General features: G+C 49.5%; 1 protein-coding gene and 1 long non-coding RNA gene across 6 annotated transcripts; one reads left to right on the top strand and one right to left on the bottom strand.

Moving 5' to 3' along the window:
• The first annotated feature begins 4,692 nt into the window (after positions 1-4,692).
• Positions 4,693-17,656, top strand: LOC131821515 (uncharacterized). Of its 2 annotated transcripts, none has more exons than XR_009349933.1 (3): positions 4,693-5,059; positions 14,931-15,048; positions 15,272-17,656. It is a non-coding gene; the product is annotated as an uncharacterized LOC131821515 (long non-coding RNA). The 2 variants fall into 2 exon arrangements; XR_009349932.1 differs by lacking the exon at positions 4,693-5,059 and adding an exon at positions 9,479-9,723.
• A 1,969-nt stretch (positions 17,657-19,625) lies between these two features.
• PJA1 (praja ring finger ubiquitin ligase 1) lies at positions 19,626-24,391 on the bottom strand. Of its 4 annotated transcripts, XM_059157670.1 has the most exons (3): positions 24,234-24,389; positions 21,748-22,268; positions 19,626-21,183 (listed from the first exon to the last, which is right to left on the bottom strand). In XM_059157670.1, the coding sequence occupies exons 2-3, from the start codon at positions 22,038-22,040 to the stop codon at positions 20,073-20,075; spliced, it is 1,404 nt and encodes a 467-aa protein (XP_059013653.1). In that variant the 5' UTR covers positions 22,041-22,268; positions 24,234-24,389; the 3' UTR covers positions 19,626-20,072. The 4 variants fall into 4 exon arrangements, with proteins under 4 accessions (XP_059013653.1, XP_059013651.1, XP_059013650.1 ...); XM_059157668.1 differs by having other exon boundaries at positions 19,626-21,942; positions 24,234-24,391; XM_059157667.1 differs by having other exon boundaries at positions 19,626-22,268.
• Between the last annotated feature and the right edge of the window lie 2,652 nt (positions 24,392-27,043).

Below are 27,043 nucleotides of genomic sequence, written 5' to 3' on the forward strand. Positions count from 1 at the left end.
TGGATGAATGGACGAGTGAATGAATGAATGAGTGGGTTCTGTCTCCCTTTAGAAGTTTGGGCCTGAGGCACCCTCACAGCCAGGGCGGGCTTGATGTGGCTAGTGGCCTGAGGAAGGATTAAAGGGACTGCTGCCTTGAGAAAAGAATCAGAACCCTTTGGCACCGCTAGGGATACCAGGTTGCCAGGCACAGTGGGGCTCGGTAGGTGGGGCTTGGCTCATTATCCTCTTGGGCTTTGGTGCCCCTCATAGCCATCTAATCTAATCTCTCCCCCTCCCATGTGCTTTAAAAGGAGAAACTGAGATTCAGACCAGGAATGAGATTTCCCTGATCCTGCAGCCCGCTGGTGGCTCAGCTCAGCCTCCAGATTTTCTCCACTGGCCTGGGGAGCCTGCCGTTTACCTTAGCTGCTGTCTGTTTCTGTTGCCTCTACCACAGCACCCTCAGCCAGTGGCTGAGTGGCCTCTGGGGCCCAGGAGAGCCATAGGGAAACCAGGAAGGGAGGGGAACAAGAATACAGAAAAGAGGAGAGGTGAATTTCTCTTGGGAAGCAAAGGAAGGGTCCCCTGCCTGTTAGGACAGTGCATATCAGAAGGAGGTGTCTGCCAGAACCCTTCTGTCCACCAGGACACTGCTGAGGTCAAGGCCGATGACCCTCACCCCCAAAAGTCTATGGGGCAAGGTGTGTGTTCCTCACACACCACACCACACGCACAGGTATGCACGCACACACATACACACACAGGGTCCTGGCATCCATGTCCCGTTGTGTGACAGAAACAGTGATTATGAAGACAGTCTCCATCCCCCAGCTCACAGCGGGGCCTGGCCTCAGCTAGAAGGGAAGTACTGGGTGGCTTGGGGGACAAAGGCCATTGGATTCCACACACCACCAATGGATATTTTTCTCGTCAACACACAATGCTGCTTATATAACTGGAACTGGCTAGACACTGTGAGAAACGTTTAAAGCTTAAGAAAAAGCAGGAGGAGGAATAAATAGCCACAAAGCCACAGGGTCCCAGGGGCTGCTTTTCTGAGGATGCTCTGTTCCCCCTCCCTCCAACACTCCCATGAATGGGGGTTCTGGAAAGGAGGTTTCGAGGACGGAACCCGTTCATGTCTCAGCGGCCCAGACAGGCCTCATCAGCTCACAGGGCTTTCCTCTGTGAACACAACCCGAGGTTGTCCACGGCCCCTCACCTTTTTTTGTCCAGCTGGCCTTGAACCCCGCTACCTTCTGGGCCCAGCTTGCCACCAAACCCCATCTATAGGCTGGGTCCAGGCTGAGAGAGCAGTGGTAAGACTCGGATGACTGTCAAATTCAGGGCCAAAGGGATGTCTCTATCCACCCTAGTAACGTCTACAGAGTGAGGCCAGTTGCTTCCACTCAAGTCTGACCCTGACTCCGGTCTCAGCCCCAGTTCCAGGTAGAAAGCAATCCAGTAGAGAACAAGCCAGGCCTCAAGGACTCACAAAAGATGGAGGGGGGGCAAACGATAAAGGAAACCAATTTTATCAGCACATTCAGAACCACTGCGGCCCCCAAAAGTGGCCACCCTCTTTGTCTCCTCAGCGTGCCAGGCAGTATCTCTAAACGGAGGACCAAGCCAAAAGGGCAAAGGACAATGTGCCAAGTTGCTCAACCCAGCTGTGCAAGGAAACACATATGTGTGTGTAGGGGTAAGCGTGCAAGGTAAAGGAGCAAGGATGACACGATGCCCCCCCTTAGTGTCCCAGAGCCAGGTCACCCAGCCCCAGAGACTGCCTTCTTGATGATCACTTGCTCCCTGGGACAAGTAGGCTGTACAGTAAATGGCCACATGACAGCCCACATTCTCCCATTCTAGGACTGGGCAAGGGGAGTCGAAAAGATTGCTGCTATTTTGCAAACAGAACTTCCTGTCTCCATACCCTTACATCTTTTCTGGAGGCAGTAGTTCTCGGAACTTCTCTTCATGCCCACCTCTGCCTTTCGCATCCTCAGAGAATCCCACCCACCCTAGAGACTGGCACTCCTCGGAAAGTGCCCAATCTACTTCCCTAGCATCACCATCCCTGCTCTTGCTCTGCCTGCCCGCTGGAAAATGGGTAAGGAGGATCCGGTGACTGGCACCCGTAGGTCTCTAAATGAGAAGCATGTTTGTTTATAGCTAGATGAAATCCATCCCTACTTCCACCCCCTTCCCCAGGCCATGTCTGCGTATACATCTCAGAATTCCTGCCACGGCCTCTACACCAAGCTTCTGGCTTCTCCCAACCTTCCCACCCCTGGATCCCTGAGAGGCGGGGCTGAGGCAGCCGCCACATTCAGCGTGGCAGAGCCTAGCTCAGTACAAATCAGAAACACATTGGAGGCAGGCAGGCCGGGAGGGAGCAGACAGGCCGGGACTGGGGCCCATTAAGGCCGGAGCCTGGCCATGCTGTTTGCCGCCTCAGCAAAAGGTTTCAGGTCTACCTCCTGATTGTTTGTTTGTCTCAGAGATGAGACAGGCTGAGAAGGCAGTTGACAAGGACCATGGAGGGTGGGAGGCAGTGGGGGTGGGGGGCGGCACAGGGAGACCCCCACCCCGGCTCTCATCCCGGTTCTCCCCAGCCTGGAACTCAGGGAGTACAGGAGAAGCCGCCGAGCTGCCTCATTTCCCTCCCCCCACCCCCAAATTCCAAACAGATGTGCAGTCAGATTCTTCCTCTGCTTGGTTGGGGGAAACAAAAGAAATTAAAAATGGGACCCTAGAGACACTACTTTCAGGCGAGCCCTAACATAAAGAAGGGATAAAAGGGAGACACAGGAAGGACTTCCAGAAGTGCAGGTGAGATGGCAGAGGTGGGGGCATAGTTCACCCCTTGCCTTAAAGATAACTTCTGTGAAGATTCCGGTTGTTGTGGGGAGGATTCCGGTTGTTGTGCTTGGAAGGACGATTGCTCTGGGAGGTCCAACTGAGTCTCACATGGGAAGGATTCAAAGGTGTCTGCTGTCATGAGGAGAATCTAGATATCTTGACTCAGTGAGCCCTGGTTTCATCGGGCCTGGCATTAGAGATCATGGAGCCCGCCCCCTCACTCAGACATACTCTGAGGCCCAGAGAGGGGAAGTCATTGCCCAGGGTCTCACAGTGGATCTGACTCTGGATTCAGTCATCTCAAATGGAGGCCTCCCTGCTCCCCAGCCAGTGCTCCCTTGGCTTCACATTGTTCCCCTTTGTCAGTTTTCTCATTTTTTAGGAAAGCAGATCCCCTACCCTTCTCAGTCTGTTTCATGCCAGCCCGAACCTAGGGTCTGGGCATACTCTCTGATGGGAAATCTTTGAAGTCTGGAAGTCTCTGGATTTGTTTGGCAACCATGGCCCCCTCTAAGGAGGTTTCTGCTAGTGCTCCCCCTTTCCCCGGGGCCAGCCTCAAACACCCACAATTGGTTGTGGACAGTGTGGTCATGTGGCAATCACCCGGCCTTAGGCTACCTCGTTGCTGACAACAGAGCTTCCAGCCTGCCACTGGCTAAGCCTTTTCGAGGGCACTATGAGTCTCATGCCCAGCGCTGTTGTGGTCTCAGCTCAACTCATCCCTCCTCTCTGATCTGCCTGTCACCTTGTCGAACCTGCCCTAGCCGTCATCTCCACCCATGCCTACCAGAGGCCAGGCCGAAGCTGTCTCTGGGCTCCCTGTAGGCTCCCGATGGGGCTCAGCTGAAGATGTCCCCCATGACAAACACGTGCTTGCACAAGTGCACACACAGTGTATGTGCATACTCTCTTTCTAGAAGCATCTGGTGATTGTTGCTCTGCTATTTTGGTCTAGGGGATGAGCCAAGCCTCACTCTACCATTCAGACAACCAGCCTGGCAATCACCACAGCACACATCACATGGCACATTTTCCCCTTGAAGCCCTTGCCCCAGGAGACTTGAAAATTCCTGACTATTGGTGTTCGTGCCAGTGCTGCTAAGGGATAGGTTTGGGGAGCTGGTGGCCAAAGAGAAGGAATCCTCTTCCTTTCTCTCTCTCACTCACCCATTCACACACACACACACACACACACACACACACATCTTCCTCATTTTTCTTTCCCTTTTTTTTCCCTCTCCCTCCCTCCCTCCCCATCTCTCTTTTTTCTTACAGTAAATTCCAAACAGATGGGCAAGTCTTCTCTCCCACTTCTGAAGTTGAGGGGAATATCAGCCATGGGGAAACCAGAAATCACTCCCTTCCTCAGAGTAGATCACCTCAGCCTCGCTGGGTCTCCTATTCCAGTGTCTCACACCTCGCTGGATTAGGTCAGATATTAACAAGTATTTCCTCAAACCCTTTTGTTCCAAGTCTACTATTGACACTTGTGCTTTCCTCAGTGCGGGGCCTCAGACGTCATGGGGTGGAGGAGGAGGGAGGGAGGGGAGCAGGACATACTTTCTGGGATTCAACTAGAATCTTGGGCCAGACCTGGGCTGCAACCCCATTATCAAGGGGGAAGAAGAGCTCAACTGCTGGACATGACTGAGAATATCAATGGAGTGCTGTGTCTGCCTATACAAGCTCTCTAAGCCTAGAGACAAGCACAAACAGAAACGGCAGCATTTGGAGCAGTTAAATTCTGCTTCTTGCTTTGCAGTGAGAACTGCGTTTTGTTATTTAAGCTATAGACAGAGGGATTTATATGTCTCCATGTGATTTTTTCCTTACAGTGCTGAGGCGTGGAATCCCTGTGTATGGCGGGGCTGGGACAAAGCCTCTCCTATCTACAGATGGTCCCAGAAAGGGCAGCGGGAGCCTGAGTGGGGCTGAGCTGCCCCATTTCCAGGGCCTGCAGCCTCTTGTGACCACATCTGTGGCCATGGAGCCACCCCCTCCCCAGGCCCCTGATTCCCCAACCTTGGCTGAAACTTCACCTGGACGCTTGGCTCGAGGACAGTCAGCATCTTCTGGAAGTGGTTTCACTTCATCAGCTTGTACCTTGGCTTGGTACCCCAGATCTGACAGAGCTAGTCCCACAAATCTGGGCCCATTCTAGGACTGCAGAAGGATGCCAGAAGAGGGTTATGATCCCAGCCTGCTTCCCTGACAGGTAAGGAGAATAATGCTAACTAATACGTTTTGAGTAGTGACTCTGTGTCAGGCACCGTTCCAAGAGCTTGACATGTACCTTGTGACATAGGAAATCTTACCGTTACTCTCATTTTACAGATGAGGAACCTGAGCAATAGAGGTTAAGTAACTTGTCCAAGGTCACATAGCTAGCAAGTGGCAGAACTGGAATGCAGCCCAGTCTAGAGACTGGGCTCTCCGGCATGTAATCACTGCTTTCAAAGGCTACTGCCCAGGCTTCCCGGGACTGAGGTCAGGCCTCCCAGCCCGATGTCCTGTGGCTCTGCCTCCACGACCTTCCATCAGAGTCTCGTTACCAGATAAGACCTGTCTGCCTGACTCCTGTCCAGCCGCTGAGTCTGGGCTCACCAGTCCTCCTGCTGTCAAGCTAGGCCTTGTCTTCTTGACGTCTGCTGGGACCTTTCTCCATTTCCTGCCTGGCCCTGTCCCAGCCTCTAGTCAGAACGGAGAGCCTGGTCACTTCCACTGGAGATTTAGCACTGTACTGTTCCATAGAAATATCATGCCAGCCACACAGGGAACTTTGTAGTAGCTAAGTTTAAAAAGTATTTTTCAAAAGTGGAATTAATTTTTCATAATACCTTTCCTTTCACTCAAAATATCCCAAGTAGTATCATTTCAGCATCTGTATTTTGTAATCCCAGCCTGTCTTTTTTTTCAAGATTTTATTTATTTATTTAACTGAGAGAGAGAGAGAGAGAGCACACAAGCAGGGGGAGTGGCAGGCGGAGTGAGAGGGAGAAGCAGGCTCCCTGCTGAAGCAAGGAGCCTGATGCGGGACTCGATCCCAGAATCCTGAGATCATGACCTGAACTAAAGGCAGACACTTAACCGATTGAGCCACCCAAGCACCCCCTACACTCCCAGCATATCTTAATTCCACCTACGCACACGTGAAGCACCCAGATGGCACAGGCAGCGAGAGGCTGCAGTACTAAACAGCACAGATCTACAAGCAGAGTCTGGATTCAGAGAAGCCCTGGGTACAGAGGATAAGTAAAACAACTCCTGAGTTCTACCCTTGGTGCTGATACCAGATCCCTAGTGAGCTTGAGTAAACCCCTTGCTCCCTCTGGATAGTAGAACGAGAAGGTTGGCCTGAAGACCCTTCCACCTTGAACATTCTACTCCTACCCACCTACTCCACACCCCTCCCATCTCCCCTACATCCCCACAGTACCCAGTTCTCAGTAGAGAGAAAGTCCAGGAAAGGATAAAACACTCAAGCATGATGAAAACCAGCAGAGCCTCGTGGTCTCCAGAACATAAATCTGTGGTCTCTACTGCCTCTTCTGGAAACAGCCCCGGTTACCCGGTTTCATGGAGCTTGGCCCTTCATTCCTCATGGCCACTAGAAGCTGGGATTTGGCCTAAGACTGCCACATGCTCCTCGATCTGTGCAAAGAGGGTCAGGTCATCTCTCCAGTAACAGGAGTGGTTTGAGCGGAAGTGAGCCCAGTGGTACGCCAGGCAGTCGGTCTTTACCTTCTTAGAGAACCCAGCTGGCTCAAAGCTTCTCAGTCTTCATTTGTGCACACCACCTTCCATGTTCTATGTATCCTGTACCAACCAAAATGATTTTGATATAAGCTTGGCTTTCTGGACATTAGACAACCAGGGGGGAAAAATAGGTATATTGAATACACTTTTATCGACCACACATACCTTTGGGAATTCTGTAATTTACCCTTCCACGCACCCCAACTCCTGGCCCAGCTGAGTCACTGGCCTAAACGGAAAACGTATAGCCATTAGAGAAATGTTATTAGTAGGGATCTAGAGATTTGAGGAAACAAAGGAGTTTCCAAGTGATTTTGACTAGATATAACACAACTGGAACAATGTTGGCCTAGTCAAAGGATTCTTTTTTTTGTTTTTTTTAAGATTTTGTTTGTCAGACAGAGAGAGCACAGGCAGGGGGAGCAGCAGGCATAAGGAGAAACAGGCTCCCCGCTGAGCAGAGAGCCCAGTGAAAGACTCCATCCCAGGACCCTGAGATCATGACCTGAGCCGAAGGCAGATGCTTAACAGACTGAGCCTCCTAGATGTCCCAATTCATGATTCTTTTGAAGAAAATACTGACTGCTTAAAATCACCATTGGAGTAAAGTGACCTTCTTATCACCAAGGTCGAATATCTGTAGAATTGAAATAGGGATTCTATTTCCAGTTCATGAAGTGATTTTTCTTTGGTGATTCAAGGCGTTGTTTATGAAGGTGGGACAGACCAACACAGGCACCTGTAGGTATCGAACCTTGTCAGTGGGTACCAGAACACAGAAGAGGGGGCCATTTTGGTTGGATATTACCCCTGAAGACATTGTTTTGAGACTGGGTCTAAGCTCCGGCTATAGATGCTAAAGCCAAAATGATTCCCTCCTCTGAGATTTTTGGCCCCCTCTCCTGGTCAGGTGCAACCAAACAGAGCCTGCTCTGCCCTCCTGTGGCCCAGAGTGTTTGTCTCGGGGAGGATAAGGGTCCCATGCTGGACCTAATAGGTGGGAGTGGATTTCATATTGGGACCCTGTGAGGGATTATTCCACCCCCACCCCCAAGGAAAACAAGGGTACAAACATGGAGATTCCTGTGTCCTCTGACCATCGTCTGCATGTTTAGTGTCAGAAGGGCAAGCTCAGAAAATGCTGCATCTACTATGGTCTAGACGCAGATCAGACAGAGATCTGGAGAGCAACTGGAGCCCAGGTGGGGTGAGGGGTACCCCTGAGTCAGAGGCGAGGCAAGAAGAGACAAAGGATTTACAGATGTTGAATACCATCTTGAACAGAATCATTTGCAATGATTGTTAAAGTATATAGTGTCTGTTATTCCACCTTTTGAGAAAACACGTGGGCAAATGCTAATCTTCGTAACAACTCTGGAAAGTGAGAACTATCACTATCTCTGTTTTACTGCTGAGGAAGCGGAAGACCAGAGAGTGTAAGTCATTTATCCAAAGTCACACAGCCAGTGAAGGGCAGAGTCAGAAATGGAATCCTAGGCTGTCTGGTAATAGAGCCATTCTTTGCTCACGCCATGCTGCTCCTGACCCCAGGAGCATCGTGGACCGAACGCGTAGTAATGCTAACTGACTCATGTACTTTTTTTTTTTTTAAGATTTTATTTATTTATTTGACAGACAGAGATCACAAGTAGGCAGAGAGGCATGCAGAGAGAGAGGAGGAAGTAGGCTCCCCGCTGAGCAGAGAGCCTGATGCAGGGCTCCATCCCAGGACCCTGGGATCATGACCTGAGCCAAAGGCAGAGGCTTTAACCCACTGAGCCACCCAGGCGCCCCTGACTCATGTACTTCTATCCAGGTACTGCCCTATGTCTCTCAATGCATATGAGCCCACTTCCCACTCCACTATAACCCTCTGAGATAGGTGCCAAGGAAATGAAGTCACTTATCTAAGGCCAACCCACTGCCAAGGGGCAGGGCTGGGATATGAGCCTGGCATCTGGTTCATATGGAAGTGGCCATAACTTCCCCCTGCTTCCTTTTGGGCCAGGCTTTGTTCTCCAGGTGGCGGCCTGTGGCGGTCACCGCCTGCCCAGTGAATCCCTGGGTTAGTGGCAGCACAGAAACCACCCAGGACCTCCCCAGCAGGCTGAATCCAGCATTCCCTCGGCAGGAATATCAAGCCACCATGCCCACCTTTTAAGAAAGCCCAGCCAAGCAGAAGCAAGCTCAGCCTGACAAAGAGGCAAGGTGGTGTAGTGAAAGAATGTGGCCTTTGGCAGCAGACAAACCTGAGCTGAAATCTTGGCTTTAGAAATTACTTTGTGACCTTGGACAACTCACTGAGCTTCTCGGGACGTCCGTGTCCCACTGCTAAGGGCTGTTGTGAGAAGTAAATTAAATGGCTATATAGCAACGTGAATTATATACTCTAAAGTGCTCTTGAAGGTTAGTTGTAATTGTTCCTTGTTCTATAGGGCTAAGTTCCCCGGCCCAGGCTGAAGCCAAAGCAGCGACTAGGAGAAGTGGGCTTTAGAAATGCTAATGCCATGCGTGAGTGACAGGCCGCGGACAATGGCGGAGGGCGATGTGAATGGGGCGGCCAGGCCTGGGAGCGGGGATCCCCACGTGGGACCCGAGTGGGGGAGGGAGCCGGAGTGGGGGAGCCCAGTTCCCAGCAGAGGGGATCCGAGACTGCGCTAATTGGAAGGGGCTGGAGCTGCGGGGGCAGGAAGGGGGAGGGGATTACCTGCGGGTCCGCCGCTGACGGGGGCGGGGCTCCCGGGAGGGGTCCTGCTGGAGGGGGAATGAGGGCGGGGTTCGGGGGGGTTGCGGCTCTCGGAGCCCTGGGCTTGGGGCCAGGGGGTGCAGAACCGCGGAGCTGCACACCCAGGGAGAAAGGGTCGGGGGGCTGGTAAAAAGAGGCCTTGGGCTTTGGCCGGCTGCAGAAACAGCAGAGCAGCGGTTTCTGGGCTGGGCAACTCGAAGCTGAGCGGGCAGGGACAGGAGGCAGAGAAGACAGGATAGCTAGTTTCTAAACCCAGCTGGAATCCTGACCCCTTTGGGCTGACCTGGGAATCAGCGTTCCCAGTTCCAGGACGCAGTGAGTGCACTGTGCAGTGTGTGTGCGCGCGCGCGTGAGCGTGATGAGCCGGGAGACAGAAGGTGGGTCCCCAACCTTCTCTAATGCGCTTCCTCCACTTCTCTTGCTCTTCCCTCTCGTCCTGTCCCCCCAATCCTCTCCTGCCCCCCCCCCCCCCCCCCCCCGCACCATGAAGGCTGTTTTTGTTCCTCCTCCTGGCCTAGCCCCAGAGGTGTGCAAACAGGAAGGACCTCTCCCCGGGCAGTGAGTAAGGAGGGAAAAATGAGGTGTTGAAAAGATGACAAGTCGCCCTGTCAGAGCTCACCTTGGCAGGGAGCAGGCGGCAGGGGCCGGCGGGTGGTGGGAGGGGGGGTCCGCCCTGGAAGCCAGCCTACATGTGCCAAGAGCCAAGCATGCTGATCCTCAACAAGCAGGCACTGTGTATGCGTTTGTTTGGTTTAGAAAAGCACCGCCCCCATTCCCACCATCAAAGATTCCTTCCTTTCCTTCCCAGTAGGAAGAGGTAAGGCCGATGGGCCAGCGGTTTCAAGTGTGATTGGACGGCGCAGAGCCATGGGAGGGGGCTGGGCAGGAGACCCAAATTCCTCTTGGAAGCTCCAATCCTCCTGGACATGCCCCCCTATGTCTCAAAGGCTCCCCCAAACTCCATATCCTAAACCAAGTTTATCAGTGCTGCTGTCTCCACCCCTGCATTCTGTCCCTCCTATCTCAGTAAATGACCTCACCATTGAGTCACCCAAAAGCCAAAACCTTGGGAGTCATCCAAGACTTCCTCACACCCCCAATTGGATCAGTGTCCTAATCCGCTCAGTTTTCCCTTTCATCTCTCCAATCTGTCTCTCTTCCCCCACCTCATGGCCCCACCCTATTTTAGTTTCATTCATTGATTCATTGATTCATTCACTTATTCAGCAACGCTGTTCTAAGCACCTCCCATGTGCCAGGGAAACGGCTAGCCATTGAGGATTCAGCTGTGAACAGATCCGGCCTGGCCTGTGCTCCTGTGAAGTTTTGTGTCACACGTGGCTGGACTCATGGAGGTTGGAAAGGGCTGGCTGACTGGCCAGCCAGCTTCTAAAACTGTTCCTTCTGGGAGATAATGGTTAAGAGCATCTATGCCGTAGCTAGCCTGCTCAGATTTGAATTGACTTTGCCACTTAGAGCTGTATGGCCTTGGGCAGACCGTTTAATCTCTCTGTGCCTCAATGTCCCACATGGAAGAGGGGGGTGAGCATAGCACCTACCTCCAAGGATTGAATACGTCGATATTTTAAGGTGCCAGCATGTTATTCTCTATTAGCATTGTGAGTTTTATTCTTTCAAGTAGGTAGTGGGGCAGAGTCCTATGATCAACCAAATTATAGGAACCAAGAGGGAGGCCTGCCTGGGGGCAGGGGCAATGGATCGGATTGCGAGCTGATAGCAGCAGGCACTTGCGATGGCCCTGTCAAGAAGGCGCATGGGAAATCCAACACAGGCCTGATTAGCTGGCAGTAGCCTGTGAGGAGTAAGTTAAATGGAAATGCAAATTAAATAGGAAGTCCAGGCCCAGAATCTAGAAATAGGGTATGAAGCACTGTGTGGCAGAGTCGTTACTATCAGGAAGGTTAGCGTAAGAGCTCTAGCTCTGCCACTTTCTCAGCTGTGTAACCTTGAGCAGGTCATTTCCTCTTCTGAGCCTTGGTTTCCTAAGGATAGCAGTTAACAAGAACTGAGAGCTTAATATGCCTCAGGCAGCGTTTCAGCACCTTAACTGCCCTCTTCAAAAGGGAGCTACTCTTATTTAACTACCATTTTGAAGATGAGAACACTGAGGCACAGAGAGGTGGAGGCACTTGCCCAAGGTTGTGACGCTTGTAGAAGATAGCCCTGGGACTTGAAAGCAGGTCTCTTGGAGACTAGTGATTAGAGCACCTTTGTTGGAGCGCTATTGTGAAAATCACAGGATATACTTCTGGAAGTGTTTGGTAGCAGACTGACAGGCTGCCCAGGGAGGGCCGTCTTTAGGCTACAGGCTCTAGTGGCTAGGCTGAGGCTGCAGGGCCTGGGTCAGCAAGAAGCAGTCTGGGCCTCAGACATCTGACCTGAGCAGTGCCGGAGTCTCGGGAGCAGGCCAGAATCCCCTGATCAGAAGCAGGGCACAAGGTTAAGTGGGGCTAAAGGCCAAAGGGACTGGAACCCCTGAGACTGAATGGGGGTAGAGACCATCTTGGTCACGTCTGGATTGCCCAGCACTCCACAAAAGGAAGTACTTAATATATACAGGAAGGAAATGCCACTTCTAAAGTGGTTCCTGCGTCATGCCACTGCGCTATGCCTTCATGTCCTCCTCGAGGCGGCTCCATGAGGTTATCATGCCCATGTTAAAGATGAAGAGACTGACGTTCAGAGAGGTGATGTGACTCACTCAAGGCCCAGAGCTAAGAAGTAGTCAAGCAGCTCTTCGGATGCAGAGAAGAGGGAAAAAAAAAAAAAAAACAAACAAACAAAAAACGGAAAGGGCAAAGAACCCCTTATACTCCTCTCTGGTCCCCATGAGGCTCACCACCACCTCAGGTGAACCACCTGTGACCAACAGACAAGGTCTACCTCTGCAGAACTGAATTGGACCACGATTGGTAGTCCACCAGATATGTGTGTTTGTGTATATACATGATCTAGGCTTTCCCTTGACAGCCCTGGGGACTGGGCCCATGGAAATCCCCCACCCCTTGCTGACCTGAACCTAGCCAGCACTCCAGGACTCGTCCACTTAGAACAAAGAGACTGGCATCAACTTTCTACTCCCACAGACCCAGATGAGCTATGAGGCCAGCCACTTTCGGAGCTGGGAGGACTCTGGGCAAGCCTTGTACTTTTCTTTCCCTGGTGCCTAGCCTGCGAGGGAGGAGTCAATGTTTCAGCCGTATCTAATCAGGCAGAGCCCCAAGACACAGAAGCTCCTTCATCTAGGCCTGAGGAGGGGTCAGGCCGGGCCTCAGGGAGGGGCCAGGGCAGACACTGAGCCCATCCAGCCAGGACGGCCCACATTCCTCAGCCGGCCTGAATGGGGTGGGCATGCTCAACAGGAAGCCAAGCCCTTCACCAGGAGGGGCTCCACCGCCATCTGTGCACACAGACAGCCGTGAGCAAAGGGCCTCGGCCGGCAGAGTCAATTGCACAGAAAAAAATAGCAAACATTTTGCTTCCTCCTCCTCCCCTATCTTGCCGCACTCCACTTCCAAAGGGAATGTTGGGCTTCTGCGAAGTATTTTTCAGCAGACCGGGGCCCAGCCATCCGGAGTCAGCCTTGCTGAATTGCTGAAGAGAGAATGAGTGTGTGTGTGTGTGTGGGGGGGATTCTTTCTACCCAGAGAGTAGTGGCTTCTCTGCGGGGTTCTGGCCTCCTGCTGTTACAGCCTGGGAAAAAAGGAAAAAAGAGCCAGTAGAAATGGTAACAACCAACAACAACGATCACCTTGGGTTTTTAGAGTGGGTTTTGTCCATCTTGTTATTTCGTTTGCTCGTTCCAAGCACCCCTTGAGGTAGGCGTTCTTTTGTCCCATTCTATAAATAAGCAAACCGAGGTGGAGAGGGTATGTGCCTTGTTCACCACTCACAGTTAATTAGCATGAAAACCGTTTCAGATTAAGGTCTGACTCCTAACGCCCTGGTCTTTCTGTCAGCCCCTTCTGCTGATGACTATGGAGGGCCTTGCCTGGCTTCCTTCAGGAAGAGCCTGCCTTGAGAGCCTTGAATCGGGGTTCCAGTGACATTTCGATTTTGTTTTCACTTTTTCTCCCAGGTCACCCGCTTATTGAAGAAAATTTGAGAAATGCCCTCCAAACATAAAGAACTTTAAAATTACCTATCATCCCATCACAGAGAACCACTGTCAGCCAAGGTGATGATAGATTTCCTGAGCATGTTATGCATGTACAAAACCTGGAGATCTGAGATGATAGTGGACCCACTCTGGATGCTGGGCCACCCCCCAGCTCCCACTCCATGTCTTCACGAGGCAAAGCTGAACTGTGCTTCCTCTGCTCCCTGTAGGGCCTGCTTGGGCCAACATTGCCCATTCCCAGGGTGCATGTGCACACCATACTATTTCATACCCTGTGAGTTTGTTCACTTTGTTCCCTTTGTGTGAGGTCTCTGTCCTCCTGCAGAGGTCTCTCCCTCCCTTCTCTGTCTCTGACTCTGTGTGTTTCTCTCTCTCTAGCTCTCTCTATTGATCACGTATACATATGGTCAAAAACCAAAAAAACAGAAACAACCTATCTAATTCACACAAACTCCAAAGGGACAAAAGGGCACACGCTACAAATCAAGGCTCCTCCTCACCCCTGACCTCAACTCCTGTTTCTTGTTTATTTTTCCAAATATTCTGTGTACAGGTAAGCACAGATGTACGTGTATCTCTTGTGAAACATGCGTGGTAACTGTCCTTACTGTTTGGTTTTTTTTTTTAAGATTTTATTTGCTTGAGAGAGAGGGAGAGCACGAGTTGGGGGAGGGGCAGAAGGAGAAGCAGGCTCTTGGCTGAGCAGGGAGCCTGACGCAGGACTTGATCCCAGGACCTGGGAATCATGACCTGAGCCAAAGGCAGACGCTTAACCCACTGAGCCACCTGGGCACCCCTGTCCTCACTCTTCTATGCCTCCTTCTTATAACTCCTTGGGTTTTGACTATTCTTACATGGCAAGAGCTGTGGCTCTGCCTCATCTGGGTAAAGGCTGTCTAGTGAAACCTCTGATGGCTGTGCTGTGATTTATTTAAGCAGGCCGCTAGTGATGGACAGGGAAATGCTTGCCAGTCTCTCGCTACTACAAACAATGCAACAATAAATATCTTTGTACAAACAACCTCCTGCTTTTGCTCATGTAGGAGAAATGCTACTAGTGGAATTGCTGGGTCAGAGGGTGTGTGGATTTTAAATGCTAATACATTTCACTGAAGGGCCCTTCAAACACACCAGTTGACATGCTCCCCGACAGATAATGTTTCAAGGGGCCCATGCTACCCTCCCTCCTTCCCTTTCTTCACCTTTCTTCACCTGGCTAATGCCTGCCCGAGCCTTCAGAGTGGCCACACCTGGGATGCCTCTGACAAGCCTCCCTTCCCGGCGCGGCCAGCCACGCTCTTTGCTTCCACGTCACTGCGTGTTTGCCTCCATGTAGCACTTTTCACCGAGGGTTGCCATCCTCTCTTTACACATCTGTTTCCCCGCACTAGACTCTGAGCTCTTTGAGGGAAGGACTAAGTAAGCCTTATTCTTCTCTTGCAGGTTCCCGTCCAACGCACCACAGACAGAAGGTCAATAAATATTTGTTGAACTAACCCAGTCAGCTCTGAATCCTCTGCTCTGAGTGCAGCCTGGGCTGGATGGCGTTGCCTGAATGCAAGTATGGTCTGGGCCAAGCAGCGCCTTGGGCTCGGGTCCCCTGGGTCCCTGGAGATTTGTCTTCATGCATTTGGCGCCCAGTCCCTACCTCCCTTCAGGCTGGCTCCAATGCCCTGCTTCAGCCATGCTCTTCCCACTATAAGCTATTGCTGTCTCCCAGTCCCCAGCTCTTGTGGAAGAACCCCTCTACAATCCTGTGTCTTGTTTCTCCTCTTCCCATCCAGATGCCAGGCACCCTCTTATCTGGGTGGCCCCTGGGCCTGCAGTATGCTGCCAGGAAGCTGGCGGCCTATTCAGCCTGTGACCTGAGCACCCGAGTGGAGTCCAGCTGGGGCCGGCCTGGACTTTGATGCTGAGGACCCGACACCCCTACCCGCTCCTCACTACACTGGGGCCGGGACGGCTGCTGCCCTCCCTGGCCGAACAGACTCTGTCTCTTCAGAACGCTCATCACTTTTCTGAACCTTGGTATCCTTATCATTCACCTTCCAGGGGGGACGGAAGATCCAGTGACATCCCTGGATATGAAGGGGTCTGGGGTGAAATTGTATCCACATATAAGGGGTTAGGAAGCCTCGCTGGTGTTCTAACTGGAGGAAGGGAGTAGGGTGGGAGGCATGCTGGGGGCAGCAGAAGCCAGCAGCAACAGCCTAGTGGCGAGGTCCCATTGCGCAGATGGGAATGCCAAGTCAGGCTGAAAGCTGGCTCCAGGCCACAGCTTATCCGAGGCCGGGACTAGTGACAGATGGACAGACACCCTCTTCACTCCGTGTTTGACAGAGGTTCAACCCAGGCTTGTTTCCTCCTATTTCTCCATCTTCAAGAGGAGCACCACTTTTCAGCCATAGGCCCTGGGCCTGAAGAACATCTCTGAAACACTGGGGAACTCAGCAGGACAAACAGAAAATGGGACAGAGGGTGGCAAGAGGAGGTGGAGGGAGGGGCGGGGCAGGGCGGGGGCAGGGCCAGCAGGAGCTGAGGGTAGGCCTGGGGCTAAGGCCAGTTCAGAAACTCCTGGTTGGGCCAGGACCCCATGGTTTCTCCTGCCTCATCTTAACACACCCCTGCCTTATGCCTACTTTGGGAGAGCAGCTCATTCCTCCGGCCAGCAAGCGTTGCTGAATACTTCTGAGGCAAGCACTGAGAAGCCCGGGCTGTGGAAATTACTCTGAAATAAGAGCTCCTAACAAGACCTCACAGAGATGGGACCAAGAGAGTGAAGGAGTTAGGTGTGTCAGAAAATACCATTCTCCGGAGCTGGCACATGAACAGGGCTTTTTAAAGGATGGATAGAACTAACTAGAAAGGGCTGGAAAGGGCATTTCAGGTCAGAGGTCCAGGCACCAATGTAGAAGGATGTAGCTAGAACAGAGGGGCTGAGAGAAGGTAGTGCCTTTGAGCCAGGAAAGGCCCCATAACAGTTCAGCTGTAGTGTTAGCTAGGGGGACCACCTCAGGAATGTGAGGTCCTGTCTTGTAAGATATAGTGGCCACAATGTGGGGCTCTTTATCCCACAGCCAGGAAACAAGTCCAGACACTAAGGAGTCTAACGTGGTGGGCAGCACCTTTCATGAATACGCCAAATCACCAACTCTTAAAAAGGACTGTTTCATGTGTAGTGGCCCGAGGCCTGCATGTTCTAGAACCATGGCTCCAGGTGCCAATAATGGGTCCACTGTGTTATCAACAGAAATCGCCTGACCCCTTGCCATTCTGGGTATTTCATCTGACTGAAAAGCAGGCACAAAACTGGGTTATGGGGTTGGCAAGTGTGCCACTTGGGATTCCCAGTTAGAAACAGAAACCAACCCTGGTGAATTTAAGCAAAACAGTTTTATTGGAAAGCTATGGGGAAGCTTGGGGAACAGTTGGAGAGGCCGGGGAATCAGAAACTGGCGGGAAAAGGGGAACTTGGTGTCCAAGGACATAGCCACGTCTTACACAGGACTGTTGGGTCTCTGGTATTGGCAACATAGTCCCCCACTGTGGTCGCCACCAATGTGGCATGAGAGGAAATGCTTCATGACCCTGATGCCTCTGACTTCCTCCCCCTCCAGACCTAAGGTATTAGGCACAAGGGTCTGATGTGCTTAACTGAGGTCCCAGGCCCAAGCCCAGGCAACTCGGAGCCTGGGGCCCAGGGTCTCAGGCCTTAGGGTTGTCCCTCCTCAGGAGCGCCTCACCTCCAGCAGGAGCCACTGTGGCGACAGGCCTCTCCAAGACCAGCAGGGGGCTGCAGGCCCTGAGAGGAGTTCCCTGCACCCCGCCCCCCAAACAACTTCCATGGATTTACTAATTGTGTCTCTAAGGGAAATAAGAGCAGCCCCAAGGGTGCCTCGCCCATACCCCCTGGTGTGGTGCCAGTCAGGGCACAGCCAAGGTAACGTGAGGCAAACCACCACAGGCCCACCTGTCAAGAGCCCTCTAAGGTCACAGACTTCCGACTCACCGTGACAGGTGAGGTGCTGGCTGAAGGCCAAGGGGGGTCACACAATGGCTGTGAGGGACAAAATAACAGTATCAGCTTTGACCACTTCAGAAATAAAGGACTGCCAGGGCTTCCACCCATGTCTCTGGACTTGCACTGAGAGAATTAGCATCATCTCTCTCTCTCTCTCTCTTAATTGGGAATTTTTTTGATTTTACTTATTTTGTTAATATTTATAAAAATCAGTGCCACTGTTAGAAAATCAAGCAAATTAATGAGGGCAGGTGAAAAAAATCTAAAGCCCCCTTCCTTGCTCCCCAACCCCCTGTCCCTCCCCAGAGGTAACCACTGCCATCCGTTAGGTATGCAGCCTTCCAGACACTTCGGTACATTATGATCTATAGTTTGGTTTTGCAAGGTTTTATTTTACATGAAAACAATATATAACTGCTCCACAATATTTTTTTCCTACTTAACAGTGTGCCTTGGAGATATTTCCGTATCAGCACATATAATTTTTAATGGCTATATGGTATTAGCTCTGTACCACCAAGGATCTAAGTCGGGCTCAGAGACATGCACCATTTTGCATCTTGAAAGGTAGCTAACCCCCTAAATCGTTCTCCAACAAGCCTGCTATCACTTGTGTTTCCCGGTTTTCTCCTAGCCCAAATGAGATATTATCATGAAGAAAAACCATGGCTTTCTGATGGACACAGTGTGTTTCACTGTTCTGTTCATTTGTATGTCACTGATCACCCGTGAGGTTGAACATTAACCATATCCAGGCTGTTGGAGCTAAGAACAGCTCCCATAAACTGTCAGCAGGAGCATGCATTAGTACAATTGCTCGGGAAAGCAGTTTGTCAATACGTGGTTAGGAGAAAGACTCTTAAGCCTGCAGGACCCCTAAATTCCCCTCCAAGCCTAAAGACCCAGGAACTCCAACTCCGCATCCTTACCCCTAGAGAAACTCACACACGTGCACAGAGAGACATCTTTTAAGTATATTGATTGCCACAAAACACTGGGAAGAACCTACATGCCCACCAATAAGGGGATGGATAAATTGTGATGATTCATACAACTAAATGTCTATCATACAGAGCTATATGTATCAAAATGGTTAAATCTCAAAAACAATACTCAGTGAAAAAAAAAATCACGTTCCAGAACAATACACACATTCTATCAATTATGCCCACTTAGAAAACATAAACATTCTATATTGGCTACGGATATATACACACATATACATATATATCTACACATATACATATACATAGACACACATACGTCTAAAAACACAGACGAGAAGTAAACATACCATTTCCTGGGTAGTGCTTACCTCTGTGGAGGAGGGAAAGTAAATGTGACAGGTGAGGAACATCACTTGTGCCTGATTCTATTTAGTGGAGAGAGAAAGAAGGACTGGAAGCCAATATGGCCAAATGTTAAAACCTGTTCACTCTGTGTAAGTGGGTATCAATATCTGTCACAGCACTTGTCTGCCATATATTTTTCTAATCTAATCCTTTTGTGTCACTGTGTCAATGTATACAGTCAGCATAGAGATTTGTTATTTGGGGAGGGGTTGCCCACTTCCTCTCAGAGTTTCTTTTCTTTTGTAAGGTTTCACTTTTTTAAGGGATCTCTACACCTGATATGGGGCTCCAACTCACACCCCTCCCCACCCGCCCCCAGGATCAAGAGTCATAAGCTCTATCAACTGAACCAGCCTGGTGCCCTGTTCTTAGAGTTTCTATTTCCTAAAAGGGGATTTTTTAATTCCTTCTCCTCCTAACTCATACTCATTTTGGATATGTTTCTACCATTGTTCTTTATTTTCCCACACACTTTCTCATTGTCTCTTTCCTTCCCACAGACTGACAGGGTACTGTCTATGTGACCTTTGCCCCTAGAGTAGTTTGACAATCATACACTGTATTCCTACTTATAGAAATTGTCACCCTTAATTTCTTGCTCTTGTTGGGGTCAGCATTTCCAGTGACACTCAAGTTTTTCTACTGGGAACACCAGAAAACAAACAAACAACAACCCACAAAACCCTATTTTTGATGCAGGTGCAAGGGATCAATTATAAAGTTACTTAGTACCACCATATTAGACAAAACCAAACAATTCCACTGTACCATGTAAAACCAAAAGGAGAACTTTAATAAGCTTTTACGGCACTGCAATTACAGGAACATTAACCCATAACATGCAACAGAAATGATGATGCCTTCTGGACATAGTTAACAGATAAACTTGACGTTACGGTTAACAGCAACATAGTCTACCAAAGAAAACAAACGCAACTTATCTCAACTTTCTGGTTAGAAAATGTATGTTTTTACTGCAATCTCAAGTAGCGTTTAGAAAGTTTAGACTTCCTTTCCTAACCTCTAAGATAGACAGTGTGATTTTTAATGCAATCGCACACAACCGTTTTCACATTGGAAATAATCACAAGGAATCAACAGGTGCAGATTAATCACGGCTTTCATTGCAATTGTTAATTTCGAGAGGGCTCCGGCGGTATTGTGGGTTTCAGATGGGGACAATCATCTGACCAGGAGTAAAGAGCCCTGGTCTTAGAGTGGGGGAGGGAACATGCAGCGGCACACGGGGCAGGTGCCTGACTTCTGAAGCCAGATGGATACGCACGGCTTGTGGAAATAGTGGTGGCAAGGCAACTCAGTTGCCACCTCCCCCTTCACATATTCACTACAACAGATGGGGCAACACATTTCCTGCCCCACTGCACTGTGATCTTCAGTGACCAGGATCTCGGGGAGAGTGTCGATGCTCTCCTTGCTGGCCGGCGGATTGGCCACCTCCACATCCACAGCGAGAGACTCCAAGTGCGCAAGGGCGGTTTCCATCGCTTGGGCCAAGCGTTCTTCAAGTGCCATGTAGGTGAGAAACTGAGGATCCACGTAGGAGATGGCTTCGGCCACCCCCAAGCCGTCTGCGAACCCATCAAAGAGGCTCCAATCCACTTCGAGGTCTTCGCTCACGCTGGAGTCATCTTCAAGGTTGTTGTTTCCATCCAGCATGAACACCCCGGGCTGCAGGAAATCCTGACCCGATTCATTATCCCCCTCACTGCTACTCTCATTTTCATTGTACTGGAGCCAAGGAACTTCGCCTCCTCTCGGGGACACCTGCTCCTCCTCCCGGAGACATGCTCCTTGGATTTCTTCAAGTTGGCCATTGCCACCACCGCTGCCACTGCCGCCACCACCACCGCCGCCGCCGCCACCACCACTGCCAGTGCCACCACCACTACCACCACTGGCCCCGGCGCTAGAGCTGGCCCCAGCGCTGGTGTTCCCCCTGACCTGCTCAGCCTCGTGTTCTTCCTTCCCCGGCAGAGTTTCCCAGCTTTCCCCGCTGGATGACAGATTTTGCTCCCGTCCGCGATACTTGCGACGCAGAGCAGCAGTCCACTCTTTGTCGCTGTCGGAGTCTTCGTCGCAGTACTTGTAGTAGTCGTCGCTGTATGTCCAGAAGTCGGGGTCGGCCATGGTTCGTCGGCGTCTTGGCACCTTCTCTGGCTTCACTTGGTCCTTCCTGGCCTCCCTCTTGTCTTCGGGGTACTTCGGCTCAGAGTAGCCGCTTGAACTCTCGCCTCTGGCTCTTCTTGCCAGGCCGTCTGAGCGGCCTTCAGCCGTGTTGGCCGTATCCCTCCACCTGGAAGTACTATGTGGCATATCATCATCATCATCAGTATCAAAAAATATTTTTGGTTTCACGCAGTTGGGGCTGGCCAGATTTCTGATTTTGGGCCTCACCACCGGCTCCTCTGCACTCTTTGGGGGGTCTTCCCCCCCACCACAAATACTCACAGGAGCCCTGCTGGGATGTGCAGGTAAACTCTGCTCCCGCCTCTGCCTCTCCAGGCTGTCGCCGGTGGTTGCCACCTTGCCTTCAGCAGATGTCTGAGAGGCCATGCTACTTTGCTGCAGGAACTCGGCTCTGCTAGCAGAGCGTCTGGCCTCAGGGACTGGATCTAACTTGTCAAGCTCCTCTCTCACATCACGCTTAAAGCTAGAGAACTGTGGGGGCACCCCAGCCAAGGACCTGGCCCCTTTCTCTGGGTCATACGGCTTATCATCTTTAAACTTGCCAGTTTTCCCTCTCACTGGCACTCGCTCAGCAGGCCCAGCCCCCTCCTCCTCACTATCATCTGCCCCGAAAGAGTCAACATGTCCATAAGCCATTCCTCTTCTGCTACCCGAGGCCCTGTACTCTCTTGGTGGGTACCTGGAGTAGTCCTCATTATCAACATTCAGGCTGGCTCCAGAGCTCTCACTGTCTTCCCAACTACGACGAGTGATGGAAAATGGTGACCGGCTCCTCTTGGTGGTTTGACTGGGGGCTGATCTGTGCATTGGGACTTCCGAGGTCGTCTTTCTCTGGCTGGAAATCCTTTCCTGCTGGCTCGTGGATGGCCTGAAACTGACATAAGCATGCCTTCTTCCATACCTCCTGCCTGTATTGGACTGATACCCTCCTGCTGGCTTGGGCCACACAGGCTTGCTAGATTCCTGACCCATGGCTCTGCCTTAGCAGGGTTTCCAATACAGCTGGGCCTTGAGTGGAAAGGCTCCTGCTCCCTGCACAAGCTTTGGAGATGGGAGCGCCAACTCAGTTCGGAATAAGAGAGCAGGGAGATCTATTTCCACTTCAGCAGGCAGGTAACAGAAAGAATAAGGGGCCTTTACAATTAGTTTCACTTTCTTCTAAGGCCTGAAGTAGCATTCCAGTGACTGTCAGGTGTAGACCTGGAACACATTTTTAATGTTGGCAAAATGATTACAAAACTGGGTTGATAGGAAAGCCAGACTTACGGGAGAATCTGACAGAAGATTGGGGGCAGGGGCAGTGACTGGACCCTGGGAAGGTGGGTGAAGCACTGTGGAATTATGCCAACATGGAAGAGGAAAGACTGCTGCGGTTATTTTATGGGGTGTCTGTGTCTTTTCTGAGCCCTGCAGACAGACAGGAGAAATGCAAATTGGAATAGGGTGGAAAATATAGATCACCACATGTTCGTGAGTGCTGAGGTGTCTGTCAGGAGGAGAGGGGCAGGTGGAAGTGGGGGCAGAACCAGCCATCATGCTGTGAAGAGAGGCCTGTGTTTATAGGGGGAGGGGACAGGTGTATTGGGGAGAGGCATTAGCGTCAGACAGGATGAGACCTGTTCTGGATGCGGGCAGGAGAACGACAGGTGCAGGTGGGGTGACTTCAGAGGAGAGGGTTGTGTGCAAACATGACAGTGTGCATGCGTGGTCGTATGTGCAGCCGCTGCAACTCGGCGCAAGGATGCCTGTGTATGTGTCTGTGGCAGGCAAGAAAAGGTTTGGTGGCACCGGCCAGGGGCAGCCTATGGTCTGCACGTGCATGGTCAGTGAAATGCGAGGCAACAATAGAGACAAGTCAGTGCAAGCAAATGCATCCACGAGAGGGACAGCACGGGAGAGGGACGTGTGGGTGGCCACTGGGTGGAACAGGGTCAGCAATCAGGGAAATATGTGTGTTTGTGAAGGGGGCTATAGCAGGGAAGAAGGGTTGTTGTCCCTGAGCGAGGATTTCTGTGAGTGTGAGTGCGAATGTGAGTGCATGCACGGCCGGGAACAGCAGAGGAAGGCTGTCTGTGCACAGATGCAGCAGGCAGGGAGCAGGGCTGGGAGCATTTGTGATGGCTGTGTGAATGAGAGAGTGAGGGTGCATACGTACGTATGTGGCATGTGAAAGGGGGCCAGCAATCAAAGGATATCCTGATGTGTGTATGTGGCAGGCAGGAGCTAAGGCAGCCCCCGAAGGGGTGTCTGTGTGTACTGTGTGTGTGTGCACTCACCAGAGCATACAGAGGCCGAAGAAGGAGGGGGCTGCTTCTGGTGGTGTGTATGGGGCAGGCCGTGAGAAGCAGGGAAAGGCACTGAGGGTGTGACAGTGTGCAAGAGGGTATGTATGTGTGTGTATCCATGTGTGCAAGGGGAAGGGGATGTTCCAGAACCTTGAGTGGGGGGGGTGCAGGGAGGGGGCTGCAATGGAAGGTGTGTGTGTGTGTGTGTGTATGGATGTACGCCCGCGGGCACGTGTGCGCATGCGTGTGTGCGTGCCATGCATGCATGCGTGTATGTGTAGGTCCCTGCCCACACACGCGAGACACGGCAGGGGGAGGGGGAGGGGGCCGCAATGTCATAATGAGGGATGGGGAAACGTTATGGGCTCAAACGGCAAATCCAAACAGATGGCCAGGGAAGGGGGAAAAAAGAAAAGGCATGCGAGGGTCTACTTTCTCCCTGGGACTAATTTCTTTTTCCGACAATTATTTTCCTGGGAACAATAATATATTTACCTAAAAATCTTAACAATTTACTATTCAGCAAAACAACTGCAAAATGGGGGAAGAAAGGCCATGGAGTGCTCCGCAAAGGGACCAAGAAGGGAGGAAGGAGGAGAGGGCCCCGACCACCACTCCCCTCTCAAACAGGGATTAAAGCCCTTCGAGTGGGGGCCACGCCACACGGAAGGGGCTGGGAGACGGAGGAGGGAGCCTCCAGACAGGTCGTGGGATACAGGCCTCACTCTGCAGTTAGGTCTTGCGTCCGCCCCACCCCTTCCCGAGGGGCGAGCCTGAAAAATCTGTTCGCAAGAGGAACCCGAATCCTTGTCCCCATGCCAGGTCCCCCGTCCCACCGCCCCGTCTGGAGGAGTTGAGGAAGGAAACAGTCTTCACTCACCCAGTTCGGACACCCTCACGCTTTCGAGAGGCGCAGAGCTCCTGGACCTCCGACCGACACGACCGACCGACCGCCAGAGCCGCTGCTCCTGGTCTCCAGCTCCTCCCCCCGGCAGACAGCAACAGGGCGGGCGGCGACTGCGGCGGAGGAAGTGATTGTGGCGTCGGTGGGGCCCGCCCCCTTGATGTGGCGGGGGCGGCAGCTGCTCTCGACAAATCAGGGTGGGCCCCAAAGCATTATTTCATTTTAAATGATGAAATCGTCAAGGATACTGAAAAGGACAGCAAAAAATGTAACCAACAGCCAGCTTTAACAAATGTTAAACATTTCGCCAAACTCCCTTCTGTTGTCTTTTTTTTTGAAGATGAAATCTAAAAATTCTTTTTGATTAATTCCAATATTAAAGTAATTATAATAATATATCATACCCTATGTTATATGTTATGGCTTTTACTAGAAATATGGAAAATGTGAAATTATATCTAGGGCTGTAATTTTTTTCAACCTGATAATTGAAGCAATTGAATTGTTTACAGTAGAATTTCTTGCTGTTAATTACAAAATCAAGCTTCTCCATCCAAAAGAAATCATCAGTCATAAAGCGCAATACCTGATCAGGATCCGGTAATCGCATTGCAGCTTAAAAATATTATACCTATACCTTCTGGATTTGTATAATTTTACTGAACTCCTGGTTTTTTAAAATTGCACTTTACAACGTATTTTTAGTATTTACATCTAATGTAACAATAGCAAAGTTTTGTTCTTGGAAATAAAATGCATAATAGAAGAACAAGAAATATTAGGGGTCACAACATAATAGAAATAGGATATATATGTAACTGTCAAACCACTAAAGAAATAATATGTAGAACAAAGAGAAAAATCCATCTATCAAAGGGCAGAAATGGAGTGGGAAGCAACAAGAAAGGGTATTTTTTTAAAAGGGCAGGAATAAATCCAAATATATCAGTATGTAGTATGGATTAACACCTATAAAAAGCAGACTCTCATTTTAAGTATTTTGTTTTTTTGAAATCTGGTTATACACTGTTTATATGAGTTTCACGTAAAGCACATATAGAAATGGAAAATATGCCACTTAAATACTGGAAGGAACAAAGGAAGGAGGGAGGGAGGGGAAGGAAGGAATTTTAAAAAGAAGAAAAGAAAAGAGAAGGTAAGAGACATGGAGCAAAGTTAATATCAAAAAAATCCAAGGACTCAAAGTAAAAAACATTAAAGAGAACAAAACAGTTCGTTTCATTCACAGAGAAAGAAGACACAGTCAGTAAACTTTCTATGACAAGCAGTGTGATTTCAAAGTATATGAGGCTAATATGTTAAAATATAAAGAGAGATCAGAAAGTTTTCAATTATAGTGGGAGACTTAACCACACATATTATGGAATAAATGAACCAAATAGACTATAAAATAAATAATGATATAGAGAGACTGAATAACACAGTTAGTAAACCTAATCTATATACATTTTCTGTACTCAAGAAAGGTTGCATTTTTCATCAAAAAATTAAAATATTTCAAATACACAGGAAAGTAGAGCATAAAATGCACGTTTGCATGTACCTGTCAAACAGATTGAGCAAATTTATTTTCTTCAGATTCTCAGATCTGAACTGATACCCTTTGTCATTATTTATCATTATATGTCATTATTTATATATATATCATATTTGTTATTGACATATATGACATTCGTTATGACATATATGACAATATGTCATTATTTTTTATTAAATAATAAAAATTTATTATTTATTATTTATTATTATTTATCAGGATTTATTCCTGATAACATTTCTTGTTCTGAAATCTGCTTTGTTTGGAATTAACAGCTATTCCAGCTTTCTTTTTATTAATGTTAGTGTGTATACCTTCCTCTATCCATTTACTTTTCATCCCTCTGTGTCTTTATATTTAAAATGGGTTTCTTGTAAACAACATATACTTGGGTCTCTTTTTTTAAATCCATTCTGATTGTCCCTTGCTTTCTAAACTGGTGTAGTTAGACCATTCACAATTAAAGTGACTCTTGGTGTAGTTGGATTAATATTTGTCAAATCATAAGCATTTCCTATTCATTGCCTTTGTTCCTTGTTTCTTTTTTTGTCTTCCATTTTTTTCTGCCTTCTCTAATTTTAACTGGGCATTTTATAAAATTCCACTTTCTCTTCTCTTTTATAATGTCAATTATATTGCTAATTTTTACATTTTTTAGTGGTTGTCCTTAAGTTTGTAATGTACGTTTGTAACTAACTGGGCATTTTATAAAATTCCATTTTCTCTTCTCTTTTATAATTTCAACTATATTGCTTATTCTTACATTTTTTAGTGGTTGTCCTTGAGTTTGTAATGTATGTTTGTAACTAGTCCTTGAGTTTGTAATGTATGTTTGTAACTAATCCAAGCCCATTTTCAAGTGACACAACACTACTTCATGGGTAGTGTGGGTACCTTTTAACAGAGTATTTCCAATTCTTCCCTCCTGCCCCTTATAACTTTGCTTTCATTCATTTCACTTGTCCATAAACCATTATCATCCATTACATTGCTGCTATTATTTTTTTGAACTTACTGTTATTTGTTAGATCAGTTAAGAAGAAGAAAAATACAAGCTTTTATCTTATTTATACTTTCATTTATTCTTACTCAAATCCCCTATTGTTTTTAAATGTATATACAAGTTACTGACCTATATCATTTTTTTTCTTTCTGAATAATTTCTTTTAACATTTCTTCAAGGTAGATCTCAGGAGAGACATCATAACACTTTTTACCATATTTTACT

The sequence above is a fragment of the Mustela lutreola genome, chromosome X, assembly GCF_030435805.1.
Source record: "Mustela lutreola isolate mMusLut2 chromosome X, mMusLut2.pri, whole genome shotgun sequence".
Classification (NCBI taxonomy): domain Eukaryota; kingdom Metazoa; phylum Chordata; class Mammalia; order Carnivora; family Mustelidae; genus Mustela; species Mustela lutreola.